This window comes from Hyposmocoma kahamanoa, unplaced genomic scaffold (assembly GCF_003589595.1).
Source record: "Hyposmocoma kahamanoa isolate Upper Pololo Valley unplaced genomic scaffold, ASM358959v1 63, whole genome shotgun sequence".
Lineage (NCBI taxonomy): Eukaryota > Metazoa > Arthropoda > Insecta > Lepidoptera > Cosmopterigidae > Hyposmocoma > Hyposmocoma kahamanoa.
Window position 1 is genome coordinate 15,742,220 of NW_020653851.1, and position 12,569 is coordinate 15,754,788.

At 37.4% G+C, this 12,569-nt stretch overlaps 1 protein-coding gene across 1 annotated transcript in view; it reads right to left on the reverse strand.

Moving 5' to 3' along the window:
- LOC113230004 (contactin-6-like) overlaps positions 1-12,569 on the reverse strand; it is a gene marked incomplete at its 5' end in the record, with an annotated part of 33,862 nt that overhangs the window by 18,481 nt on the left and 2,812 nt on the right. The window contains 3 exons of the mRNA XM_026463726.1: positions 3,244-3,363; positions 9,506-9,634; positions 10,527-10,719. Coding sequence (XP_026319511.1) covers positions 3,244-3,363; positions 9,506-9,634; positions 10,527-10,719 — 442 coding nt within the window. The remainder of the gene's footprint in view (positions 1-3,243; positions 3,364-9,505; positions 9,635-10,526; positions 10,720-12,569) is intronic.

Genomic DNA, 12,569 nt, shown 5'->3' on the forward strand with positions numbered 1-12,569 from the left:
TAATAGGGGTTAAAGTATGAAATTGCCGATTTGTACTGAAAATCTAAATTGTTTATTTTTTAAATTTTTAACAAATTTATTTAATCAAAATAGTTGCCATTATTATCTATACATTGCTGCCATCTAATGGGAAGGTTATTAATGCCTTTGCGATAGAACTCCGACGATCTAGACTGCACAAACTGTGTGAAAGCATTTTTTACTGCCTCCTGGGAAGAAAACTTCTTGTCACGTCGATAATTGTCCAAATCACGAAGAAAATGGTAGTCCGTTGGAGCAAGGTCTGGTGAATACGGAGGATGACGAATGGTTTCTAACTGCAGTTCCTGAAGGGTCAAAATGGTTTCTCGTGCTGTGTGAGGTCTCGCGTTGTCGTGGAGCAATAATGGTGAAGATCGATTCACGAGTCGGGGCTGTTTTACTGCTAGTTTTGTCAATATGGTTCGGAGTTCGGCACAATAGACATCTGCCGTTATTGCTTGATCAGATCGGAGAAAACTATAGTGAATAACACCATGCTGAGACCACCAAACAGTTACCATTACCTTTTTATTGGTAAGTTTTGCTTTAGGACACTGTTGTGGCATTTGACCTGGGGTCAGCCATTGCATTTTTCTTTTCCGGTTATCATAAAGAATCCACTTTTCATCACATGTTACAATTCGATCCAATATTGCTTCATTTCTGTACCGGTTCAACAAGGCAACACAAGTTTCAACACGCGTTTCTTTCTGCAGATCAGTCAAATCATGACGCACCCATTTTTCGTATTTTTTTATTTTATTGATTTGACGCAAGTGAGTCAATATTGTGGGTCAGGTAACGTTAAACCATGCCGCTAATTCCTGGGTAGTTTGACTAGGATCGGCTTCCACTATCTCTCTTAATTCATCGTTATTCACCTGTGTGGGCGGTCTTCCTCGTGGCTCGTTCTTTAAGTCGAAATTTCCATCACGAAAGCGTTTAAACCAAAATCGCACGGTGCGTTCATTAGTAGACCCCTCTCCAAACGCAGCATTGATATTGCGGGCTGTTTCTGCCGCGTTAGTTCCGCGTCGGAACTCGTATTCAAAAATCACTCCAATTTTCGCAGTATCCATCTTTCTTGTCTAAATTGAATAACAAAAACAATTGAAAGTCGATATTCAAATGTTTCAAATTTAAAAAAAAAAAATCACAGAAACCATTTGAAAAAAGTTTCATTCGAAAACCTCAAACCATGAAGATTCTATGAAAATTCAAAGAACCTATTGCAATAAAACGGCAATTTCATACTTTAACCCCTAATATTAAATTATTTGAATACAATAGATTGGGAATTTTTGGTAAATTATAAATAAGGTATTCAAATTCATAACTATTGGAATTGGATGTTGATAAGCAATAAGTTGTCAACCAATAAGCTCACAGTTTTGCGAAAGTATCACCTAAAAATTTTTTCTTTGATTTTTATTGTTTGTCCTAAAATCGCCCACCGATTTTCATGATGTCGCCATTGTGAAGTCCAGGGTTCGATCCCGGGCCGGATCAACGTAAAAAACTATTTTTTCTATATTGTCTCTGGTCTGGGTATTTGTGGTTACATTGTTGTTTCCGATATTCATAGCACAAGAGGTTTAGTTACTTAATTTTGGAACAGAGCAACGCGTGTGATGTTGTCTTTAGTACCAGTCAGTATAGGTACTAAACTGCACACGAGTGTGTCATTCGAGTTCGTATTCAAGAAACACATGTTTAAACTCCTTAATTCATCGATACGATTGCCATCAATCTCACAAAGTTCAAGGTATTAACAGTTACCAGTCAGAAATAGCTCCCGTCTGCCGATTACCTTCTTATTTTGCACGGAGTTATTTCATAATCATTTTTTCAAGAAGTGAATTGAAGTGAAAATGCAATCGAAACTAGGCTAGAAGTACAACAGGTTTTACCAGTGGTCATAATAGCGTCCTATATGGTTGTCTTTAGCACGGATGAACGTAACTTATTGTATGTTATATTGCAGGCAATATAAAGACGTAAAAGTTCTTACATAGTAAAAGTAAAGAATAAGTAAAGTAAATTCACTTTGCTACTGCGTGAACCCAGTGAAGGTTAGGTCATGCAAAATAACTGCGCCTATGTTGAATATTTTTTATCTAGTTAATTTTCCTACCCTCCCAACGCATAAACTTAATAACACAAAAGGAACTAAAATCACCACAATCACGCTTGTTCAGGAGGCATCATCAGGAAATGTTCACTGTTTGACACTCGACAGAATAAGTAATTTTTATTAATAAGGATTTTAGTAAAGTATTAATAAAAGGTTCAAGAACCTTCTAGGCTATTCAAAATGTAGTGCTGTATTGCAATGTAAATTCATTTTTTCGTCAAAATTGTACATGCGTAAGTTATGTATTTACAATTTATACTCGAGTGGTTTGTGGGTGAGTTACACACGTCGCGCTTTCAGCGCTCTACGGGTACAACAATAATATCTTCCGTATACTATTGCATCTACCGCGGTGCTGCAGCGCGTAAGGCACGTTTGCCGATGCCCGAACGGGCGGTTTAAACTTCAAATGGTGTCCTGAAGGTTATTGCCGCTAGATTTAATTGTCCTATCCAGACGCATTGGATGAAGATAGTCATAGGAATTGTATAATATTTAATTGTGTAGTAATTAATTTCATTTACCTAATTGCATATTTAATAATTCAATTTGTAAAATTTCATTCCATAATAATTTAAACTTGTTTAATGTAATTAAATACTATATAAAGTATAGACGCGGGAAAATGACATTTGATACGTCACGACAACTTTAAGAACATTTCGGAGGGAAAACTCGAGGGGAAGAGGGGAAGAGGTCGACCTAGGCGCAGTTACATAGACCAAATAAAGAAAAAGGCCGGTGTCGTGTCTTATAAGGAGGTCAAGGAGCTGGCTTGTAGGAGAGATGACTGGAAGATGTTCCACCGACAAGATTATACTCTTAAGTTTGATGATGATGAGTGTAATTCTGTAATAATTAAATTCGTAAAATTTCTTTGTATAATAATGCAACTGTATAAATCTTTATTGAGTGAATTACTAATATTAATTTGTAAGTGACATTGTAACTAACACTACGGGTCCACGAAATAAATGAATTATTATTATATGTCCATTCATTTTGTTTAGGATTGTATACGTAGAGGTTGGCGATTGCATGAGTCTGAAGATAATACAAAATTTATTTTATTGAAGCTTCATACTTACTGGAATCTCTGACCCAATAGTTGATAGATTTTGGCGAGGACTCGACGTAGCACTCGAGGGAGACGTCAGTGCCGAGAGGGGCGCCCACCAGCTGGTTTGGTACTTGGATCACCGGGTGGACTGCGCACACAGGATGAGATATAATTCATAATGATATACACAAACATGATTGCTACAATCTATTTATACATATATTTGGTAGTTCATTGTTGTAAAAAACCTACGCAATTTACTAATTATCTATTCTTATATAAATAATAATATCATTATCTCTATATAAAGCCCGTCTCTTATCGGTGTAACCTCCTCCACTCCTCACGGTTCATAGCCACATAGAAATATAAGTACTTGTTTAAATTTCATTAAATCTTTTTATTCGCTGAAATGATAACGATGTTGATTGATCGATGACAATAATAAATTAAGAAATAAAGATAATTAAATGAATAATAACGACGTTTTAAGAGGTCTATAATAGGCTTTGGTAAACCCAGTACATTCCAAAACATAACATGACAGGACGGCCAAGTCGTGCGTCCGATGGTAAGCTACACGCATGTCCATAACAGTTGCAATGCCACTCAGAGTTTTAAATCGCAAAGATCTGAGGGGCACTGCCACTGCGCCCGTCACCCTGAGACAGTTGAGAAGAAGAAGTTGATAAATCCCGCTGCCTGCACCAACATCCTTACCTTTCAAAACCGGAACGCAATAATGCTGACATTACTGCTTGGCGGCATAAATAGGTAAGGTGGCAGTACTTGCCTGGACGAACTCTTTCACGAGGAGCTCCATTGCTACTAAAACTACATAAAACATTCGGTATCTTAAACAAGAGTACGCGAAGTACGTATGCGGCATTGATAATGATCAGTGGAGTGACTGAATGGATACCGAGGAACGAAATAAGACGTAAAAGTCTGCAGAAGAAAAGATGGGAAGACACGTTTATAAAAAAGCAAGACTACAGTGGATGACGAAAGCCAGTGAATGAGAATATGGTAAATAATAGGGGAGGCCTATGGCGAGGAAGCGACTACTACTATTGCTAGGTAATAAGAATGTAAATGTAAATGAAAAAATTATGCTGTAGTAGAAATAAAAGCTCATTTTATTTTATTTATTTTTGTCAAATTAAATAATAACGTATTTTTACATCTGTACTTTAATACCCTGCGGAAAACAAAACGTCTCACCCGAGTTGACACGTAGACACAAACGATTTCTATCTAGAAAATAATTAAAACCTCTCTCTGACATTAAATAACACCATTAATAACAAGAAACTTGCTGAGATAAACAATGTTTTCCAGGAATTTGAGAGAACCTCTTTTGTTCAGTAAATGGGCACGGCTTTTTTAGAAAAAAATACTTTCAAAGAAAATAAGAATCGTGTAGGCAGTGACAGTATAACGAAGTTGTTTATGCGAGTTCTGCATCCTATTAGAGTGGTTCAAGTGTATTGCTACGGGTATACAGTGATGCTGGGTTCATTTTTTTCATTTCAGTCATTTGGAATATTTTGACGAATTCCGTTTCTTTTTTAGCATGCTTTATTTTATTCTAATTTAATTATTATGTTCATTATGAACAGTACAGAGAAAGGTTTTTTTGAAGCATAAGCGAATGATTATGTGAGGCCGACGCTCTTTACCATATCCCTGTTCTACAATAGTAATTAACATTATTTCTTGATCAATAAAGTCACTTTTGGTCAATCATCATCAATTAATCAACATCCTAAGGAAGAAAGAAGAAAAGAAAGAAATAATACTCGTTCGTTCGACTCAGGAAAGGGTTAAGGTCATAGTCCGCCACTCTGGCGTAGTGATGTTTCAAGGACTTCACACATTTTTTCAGGGTTGTGAACCTTTTGCGACCTGCAGATTACATCACGTTTCCCTTCACTATTAGCGAGAGGTATTGTGACTAAACATTCATAATAGATGTAACTTAACAAAATACTTAAATTTTTAATAGCATTAGAGCTCGTTGTGAAAGAGTTCGCCCAGGAAAGTACTGTCACCTTACCTATTTCTGCTGCCAAGTAGTAATGCCAGCATTACTGTGTTCCGGTTTTGAAGGGTAAGGGTGCTGGTGAAATTACAGGCAGGGCCTTTTCAACTCAAGTCTGAGGGTGACGGGCACAGTGGCCCTCAGATTTGTGTTGTGATTGAACGCTCGAGTGGCATTGCAACTGTTATGGACAGGCGTGTAGCTTACCATCAGGCGCACGACTTGTTCGCCCCGTCACTTGATATTATAAAAAGAAAATTAAAGTCATTGTACATACCTCGGGGATTCAAACCATGGACTTTTCAATTGAGACGCAAATGTTCTCTCACTGGGTTAACGTCGCCTTTATGATATATTCTCTATAACCCTAATAAAAACTAAAATTTCCATAACCTCTTTTTACTATTATATTAAAGTGTAAATAAACAATATTTGGCTTTACTGCGTCATCCCAGAATTTACATGTAGGGATAAATGAAATTCACTTTTACGTCATAAATATTAATCGTACCAGCTTGCTACGAACACAAGTACTCATCGTTGCCCGATTACGCCAGAAATGTTCAATACAGATTTTTGTAAAATTGTACTTTCTATAGAGATGAAGCGTGAAGTATTCAAGTATGTATGCTGTTATGGAGTGCAACAATGTATATTTTAATAAAAACTAAGCAATGAATTTTGATTAATTGGTAGAAATTGTATTATTAACGATTGATTTGAAGTGTCTTAATATGCAGTTTATCAAAACATAGTTTGTTTTAGAGTTTTTGCTTTATAATTTTTTTTAAATGCAGACGAACAAGTCGTTCGCCTGGTGGTAAGCGACACGCCTACTCGTAACAGTTAATGAGTCAATTCAAAAATTCAAATCCTAAAGGTCTGAAGGCCCTCAATTTGATAAGCAAGAAGGTCCAGGATCACACTCGCATTCGTGTTCCGTTGTAACTTAAAAACCAACCCCGAATTCAAATGCTACAAACCCCCGTCACTGCACCCGTCACCCTAAGACAAAGTTGTTAAGTCACACATGTGCCTGTAGTTTTACCATCACCCTTACCCTTCAATACTGGAACACAGTACTGTTCACATTACTGTTTGGCGACTGAAATTGATTAGTGGCAGTGCGTCTCTGGACGAACAAAGTTCACAATAGCTCTACGTTACAAAACGAAACCGTTTGTATGCGCAAATACAAAACCCAACATCACTCATCAGATTATTATTATTATGGAATGAATTTAGCCTGACACACTGATTAACCTTCACGATTTTCACACATTATTTGATTTTAAATTCGGGACTTAATCTTGTATAAAAACATAAAGTCTGTTCCAATCCATTTTGAACAAAATGTTAACAAAACTATCGAGTTCTTAGGTTTTCGCGATTGTTACACATAGGAAATGAAACTATTTTTCCGGATTTAAATCGCGTATATTTGTTTTTTCAACAAAAGCTTGATTTAAAATTAAGATATCGGAAATTTTAAATATGCTTATATAGGTGATGTAAGGAGAACCGCTAGTATGACTCAATTGAACAAATCGATTAATCCAATTAATTAATTTATTTGTAGTTGGCATTACAATTGGCCACCACTAAACCATCTATGGTAACAAACGAAGTATATTTTATTTAGCTCGACGTTTCGGACGTATTGCAATGTCCATGACCTCGAAGGGATTCAACTTAGTCCCTTCGACACTATAAACGTCCCTGAATTGTCTCAGGTCACAACTTAGCCAATGTAAAGACAACATGGTGAAATATCAATCCGACTCAAGCCATTGTGCTTGTGGATCACCCACACAAAGTATGTCTCACTTGCTCTCATGCCCACTGTGTCCGACCAGCTGCACCTGCGAAGACCTGCTAAAGGCAACAGATAGGGGCGTAGACGTGGATTTCTGCTGGCTTCTGGCATTGTCTCAACAAGACCATGGACGTTGCCACGTAGTTGCCGCGTTGAAACGTAGAGATAAATAAAATAATGTTTCTATAGACGATGAAGTCCCGAATTTAAAATCAAATAATAATTTTGTCTGATTTTTTAAGTAAAACGCGTGCAATGTATTTATTATATTGCTGTTGCAGCTATTGTGCGTTTGCAGAGCTTCGAGCATGTGCTAGTGCAGTCTGGCGATAGAAAACTGCCTCGCTGTTGAACAGCGTGCGCGAAAGCTGTAACGGCATCATGAAAGCGGTAGCTGATAGACCTGAAAGCCTTAATGCCCGATGTGTAAGCGCGCAGAGTTGTTAAGTATTAATCTAGGATAAGCTCTACTAACATTAGAATGGGCTATGCATGTTGTCTGAAATAAATAAATGTATTATTTTCATAAATATTGTTGCCGCCAAATTACTAGAGACAGATACCAGTTTATTTCTTCTTACTTATTTTAATCTTACTTTTCTTTACATTGAACAGAATGTACTATCAAGGTTTAAATTACCTCCTATCCCCTTTTGCGGGCTTTCACCATCATCATAACTCACATCATCATAACATCATAACTTCTCTACATAACACACACCACAGTACACCCAACATGTAACCACCACACATACGATATGTTAGTTTTATTACTTTTTCATTTTTATTATTATTTATTTTACTTTATTTCTTCTATAACTATTGAAATTTGTACGTACTCTCTACTTTAGTTTTAACTTAAAAATTGTTTATTTTTCTTAATATTCATTTTTGTCGCAAATTGGGGATATTTTATCCGTAGGTAGTCCTGGAGACCTATAGCATAGGGTAACCTAGTTTAGACTTCAGCCTTTGGAGACAATAAATGTTTTGTTTTCTTTGTTTACTTATTGTTGTACAACAATGTTTCGTAAGGAAAATAAACATTATTATTAATAAAACTTGTGAAAATTCCGTATTGTTGAAAACACAGAAATAGGCAAACATAATAAACAAATGTATTGCAAAATAATATCGTGAAACATACGGACGTTAATTGTTGTTAGTAGTAAAGCAGTGTAGTTCTACCATAAATAGTTTCTTTTTACGAACTAAACAATCGACGATCCCCATTTGGGTCATTCAAAAAGGTGTAAAACGGATAAACGCATTTTATTCGAAGGGAAACCCAGTGGAATCTTATCAGCGTCTATAAAACACGAACGGTACTGAAATGCTTGATAAATGGAAGCCAAGAGCTAAGTATCTGAGCACACACCTCGTTTGATTGATTCGACAAATAAGGGGAGAGAAAGCTCGAGATCAGTGTTTATGATACATTTTTAATTCTCGAATATTTTGTTAAAAAATTTCAGTGCTGGAATGAACGTTCTGTGTAAATTTTTTTTACAATTAGACACAATTCCACGACGTGACTTATGTTATTTAATAATTATTTCGTATCATTTGTATAATAAAGGCACGTCATCATACGCCAAGAGTGATTTTATCACATGATGGTTATCAATATAAAAATAAACCGAACTACATAAAACGATTATGTATTTGTGAATTGTTGTAACTTACGTATTTAAGCGTAAAAAAGCCACCGACTAATTTCATCCGTAGAATCTGTAAACCTCTCTCCTGAAAAGTTGTTATTTTGCAGATGTGGCCTTATTACACCAAGGGTACGATATAAATCTCTAAACAATGAAACCCAACTAGTTGTAGTAGCAGTAGAGCTCCTTGTGAAAGATTTCGTCCAGGGAAGTACTGCCACCTTACCTATTTCTGACTCCAACCAATAATATGAGCGTTACTGTGTTCCAGTTTTGAAGAATAAGGGTGCTGGTGAAATTACAGGCACATGAGACTCAACGATGATGATGTCAACTTTTGTCTCAAAGTGACGGGCGCAGTGGCAGTGCCCCTCAGATCTTTGCGATTTAATGGATAGGCGTGTCTTTTACCACCAAGTGCACGACTTGTTCGTTCCGTCACTTAGTGTCATAAAAACTGCCTCCGTGGCCGAACGGTTACTATACCGGACTGCCACGCAGAGGTCCCCGGGTTCGATTCCCGGGCCGGGAGAAATATTTGTATGGCCTACATTTATTTCTCTCGTGAGTTTGGGTGTGATTTGTGGTTGTCTATGTGTGTCCATGGCACCCGCGACACAGGGTTTCCCTAGTGCGGGGCTATGTTGAGTGTGTGCGTTATTATTATTATTAAAAAAAAAACCCAGAACGGAAAAAGAAAAATAAATCAACAAATGAATGTGTACGTAAATACAATAATGAAAGAGAATTGTCGATATTTTCTACTTACAGTGAACTTTAATCATAATTCTCTTGCTAACTGATGGAGGTACACCATTGCTGGCAATGCACAAATAAGCGCCCATATCCGAGCGAGAAATCTTCGTCAGTGTCAATACTTCGTCTTCGTAAACGGCGACTAGGAAAAGAGAAACATTAAATTGGGATCCCACATGTCAGTACGCATCTGCATCGTCACCATACGAAATGTGTCTTTTCTAAGGAGTTTTGCTAGTAGACAGTAGCATTATGCATGTTGACTCTTAATAAAAAATTAATGATGCTCTCGGTATCTCGAAGGCAAAAAATAATATAGTTACCAGCATGTTACCAGCATTCGTTTCTATTGTATCGGTATAACAAGTAAAAAATAATAATTTTACGCGTTCTGTTATGAAAACATGTGATATATTATATTAACTTGCCATTTTCGGCATTTAATGAGTTGTCACGAAGTTTAATAAAGTACATAAGTAAAAGACATTAGTAGGGCCAACAGTACAGGACGCGATTTGCGCGAGAGCGACATAAAGCGCGAGATCTCTATGCGACAATAGCAGTTATCATCATCAACCCATTTGTATATGCCACTGCTGGGCACGGGTCTCCTTTCAGACGCATTTCAGAGCATAGTCCGCGACGCTGGCCCAATTCGGATTGTGGACTTCACACGTTTTTCGAGGGTTGTGAACCTTATTCAACGAACAGGTTTCATCGCGATGTTTTTCATCACCGAAAACCTCATGATAAATTTCAAATTAAATTTCGCACATTGATTCCGAACAACTCAGATGTGCGAGCCCGGATTCGAACCCACGTCCTTCTGCTTGAGAAGCAGTAGGTCAAACCATTGGGCTACCACGGCTACTACGCCAGTAGCAGTATCTCGCGCTAATCGCGCTCTGTCGTGCTAGCTTCACAGGCAGTAAGAAAGGTGCGACTTTTTACCATTGTGGTACTTCAGTTTTTTATCAGATGTAACTTTACGAACGCTTTATAAAGAACTTAAAGAAAGTTTAGTCCAGACTCACCTTTATTTTTGTCGCCATGAGCATTTCTTAGTATAATATCACCTCCATCCTCTCGTCGCCACATTATTCGCGGCTTGGGCATACCTTTGGCTTTACAAGATACTCTTGCTGTTCCTCCTTCAGGTATCATTACATCTCCTGACGTTTCTTCGGGAATAAAATCTGGAGGAATTACAACCTCTAGAAACCCCATCTAGAAAGTGAATTGCCTTTGAATAAAAGAGATTTAAACTTTGTTGACCTAAAAACTATGCTGGATAAAACAGTTGGTTACGCCGAATTGATGTTTGAATATTCCTTGCGAAATTTTTTTATCTTTGAATCTTATTACAATGGCACAAGCAAGAGCAAGATAAAGTCACCCAACTCGTGACACCTAGCGGACGAAGAAAACACTTTCTTTCGCCTGTTGAAGTTTCAATGCAATACCCGCGCGCGCAACGGAAAGCCCCCGCTAATTATTATTAGAAATTATAGTGAAAATATACTGAACCGAAAAAAATGAGTAAAAGTGAATGTGCGTTTTGGTGAACTTGTAGCACATCAAGAATCGGTACCTGGGCGAGACAAGGAACCTAGATCGCTCTTAACTCGCAGCTCATGGGCAGATTAGCCACGCGGATGGTTTCAAGAAGTTCTGTGCTCCTAGCTTACCTACTGGTATTTGTGCCAAACAACCAAATCTATTTTAATCATATAAGGTTCACAAATCGAAAGAAACATCGCACTCCTCGCATGGTTGACCGGTTTGGGCTACCCGAAATTTAAATTGCGCCACCAACTATGTTGATATGAAAAAATGAATGATAGTTTACTGACTGATGTGGATAAATGATTAGATTGATATGAGACGGTTGACTTGCCAATTGAAAAGAAAAATGTTGGCGTAAGCCACCTATTACATCAAGTGGCGTCATGCTGGGTGTACGTCGGCATCGAAGCCTGGTGCACTGTCGCCACAGAGGATTTATGTCGTTATCAGACCCGCGTATAAATTACAGCGCAGCGCAATAATTTAGGAGCACCATGCACGAATCATTACCCGCTGCGTCGCTCGACCGTTTTCCACTTGCCTGCAGTTTAATTCACTTTATCCCCCCAATGTTTGCTGTAGTAATCACAATTTAATTTTCGTTGACGGCAACGCCCCACAAGTTAATGACAGTTGTTTGTGGATAGTGGCATTAGGGATCGACATTCGGACGGTTTACTATTTGAGGGTTTAACGTCTATCTCTGTTTTATTTTTGACAATATGGTGCCGTTAATCCTGAGGGTCAAGGGCTCCTGTCCGGCTCTCGCTACTTAAAGCAAATGTAAACCAGCCAATATGTGAACTAGTGACTAAACTAACGCACGTTCCTAAATATCACTCTTTTGGTGCAATATCTGCAAAACAACAACTTTTCAGGGAAGACATTTAAACGTTCGTCGACAACTTATTAATGCTTAACCCGTTCATAGACTGTAACTCTGTTTACAGTAAAATCAGAATAATGACAGTACGAGGCATTCCGTTTCACTGTATGGATCTCAAAAAACTAATTACGGGCTTTACAAAGCGATTTCCAAGTGCTTTCTGTGTTGTTGCCGTCTACTGATTCTCCAGAGAGACGTACCCAACACCAAACGGACAAAATTTGTTTTTTTGTTTTTTGTTTGTTTGTGTAAATAAATAAATAATATTTTAATATTATATTGTGTGTTTATTAGTCCTTAATGTATATTGTTATATGGCTCATTTTGCCTGAATTAACTCAGTCGAACATCGGACATTTTATATTGAATAAATATAAGCAATACGGCATTAAAAGTGCTTAAGTAAGTATTTACAGAGCTCGTCCAAGGAAGTACTGCCACCTTACCTATTTCTGTCGCCAAACAGTAATGTGAGCATTACTGTGTTTAGATTTTGTTGGTGAAATTACAGACACATGGGACTTTCAACTTATGTCACAATTCGTATTATTTTAATGTGATAAAAGCATTTTTGTATATAATTATGACCACAAATGTGACTTTATTATACCAAGGGTACGATATG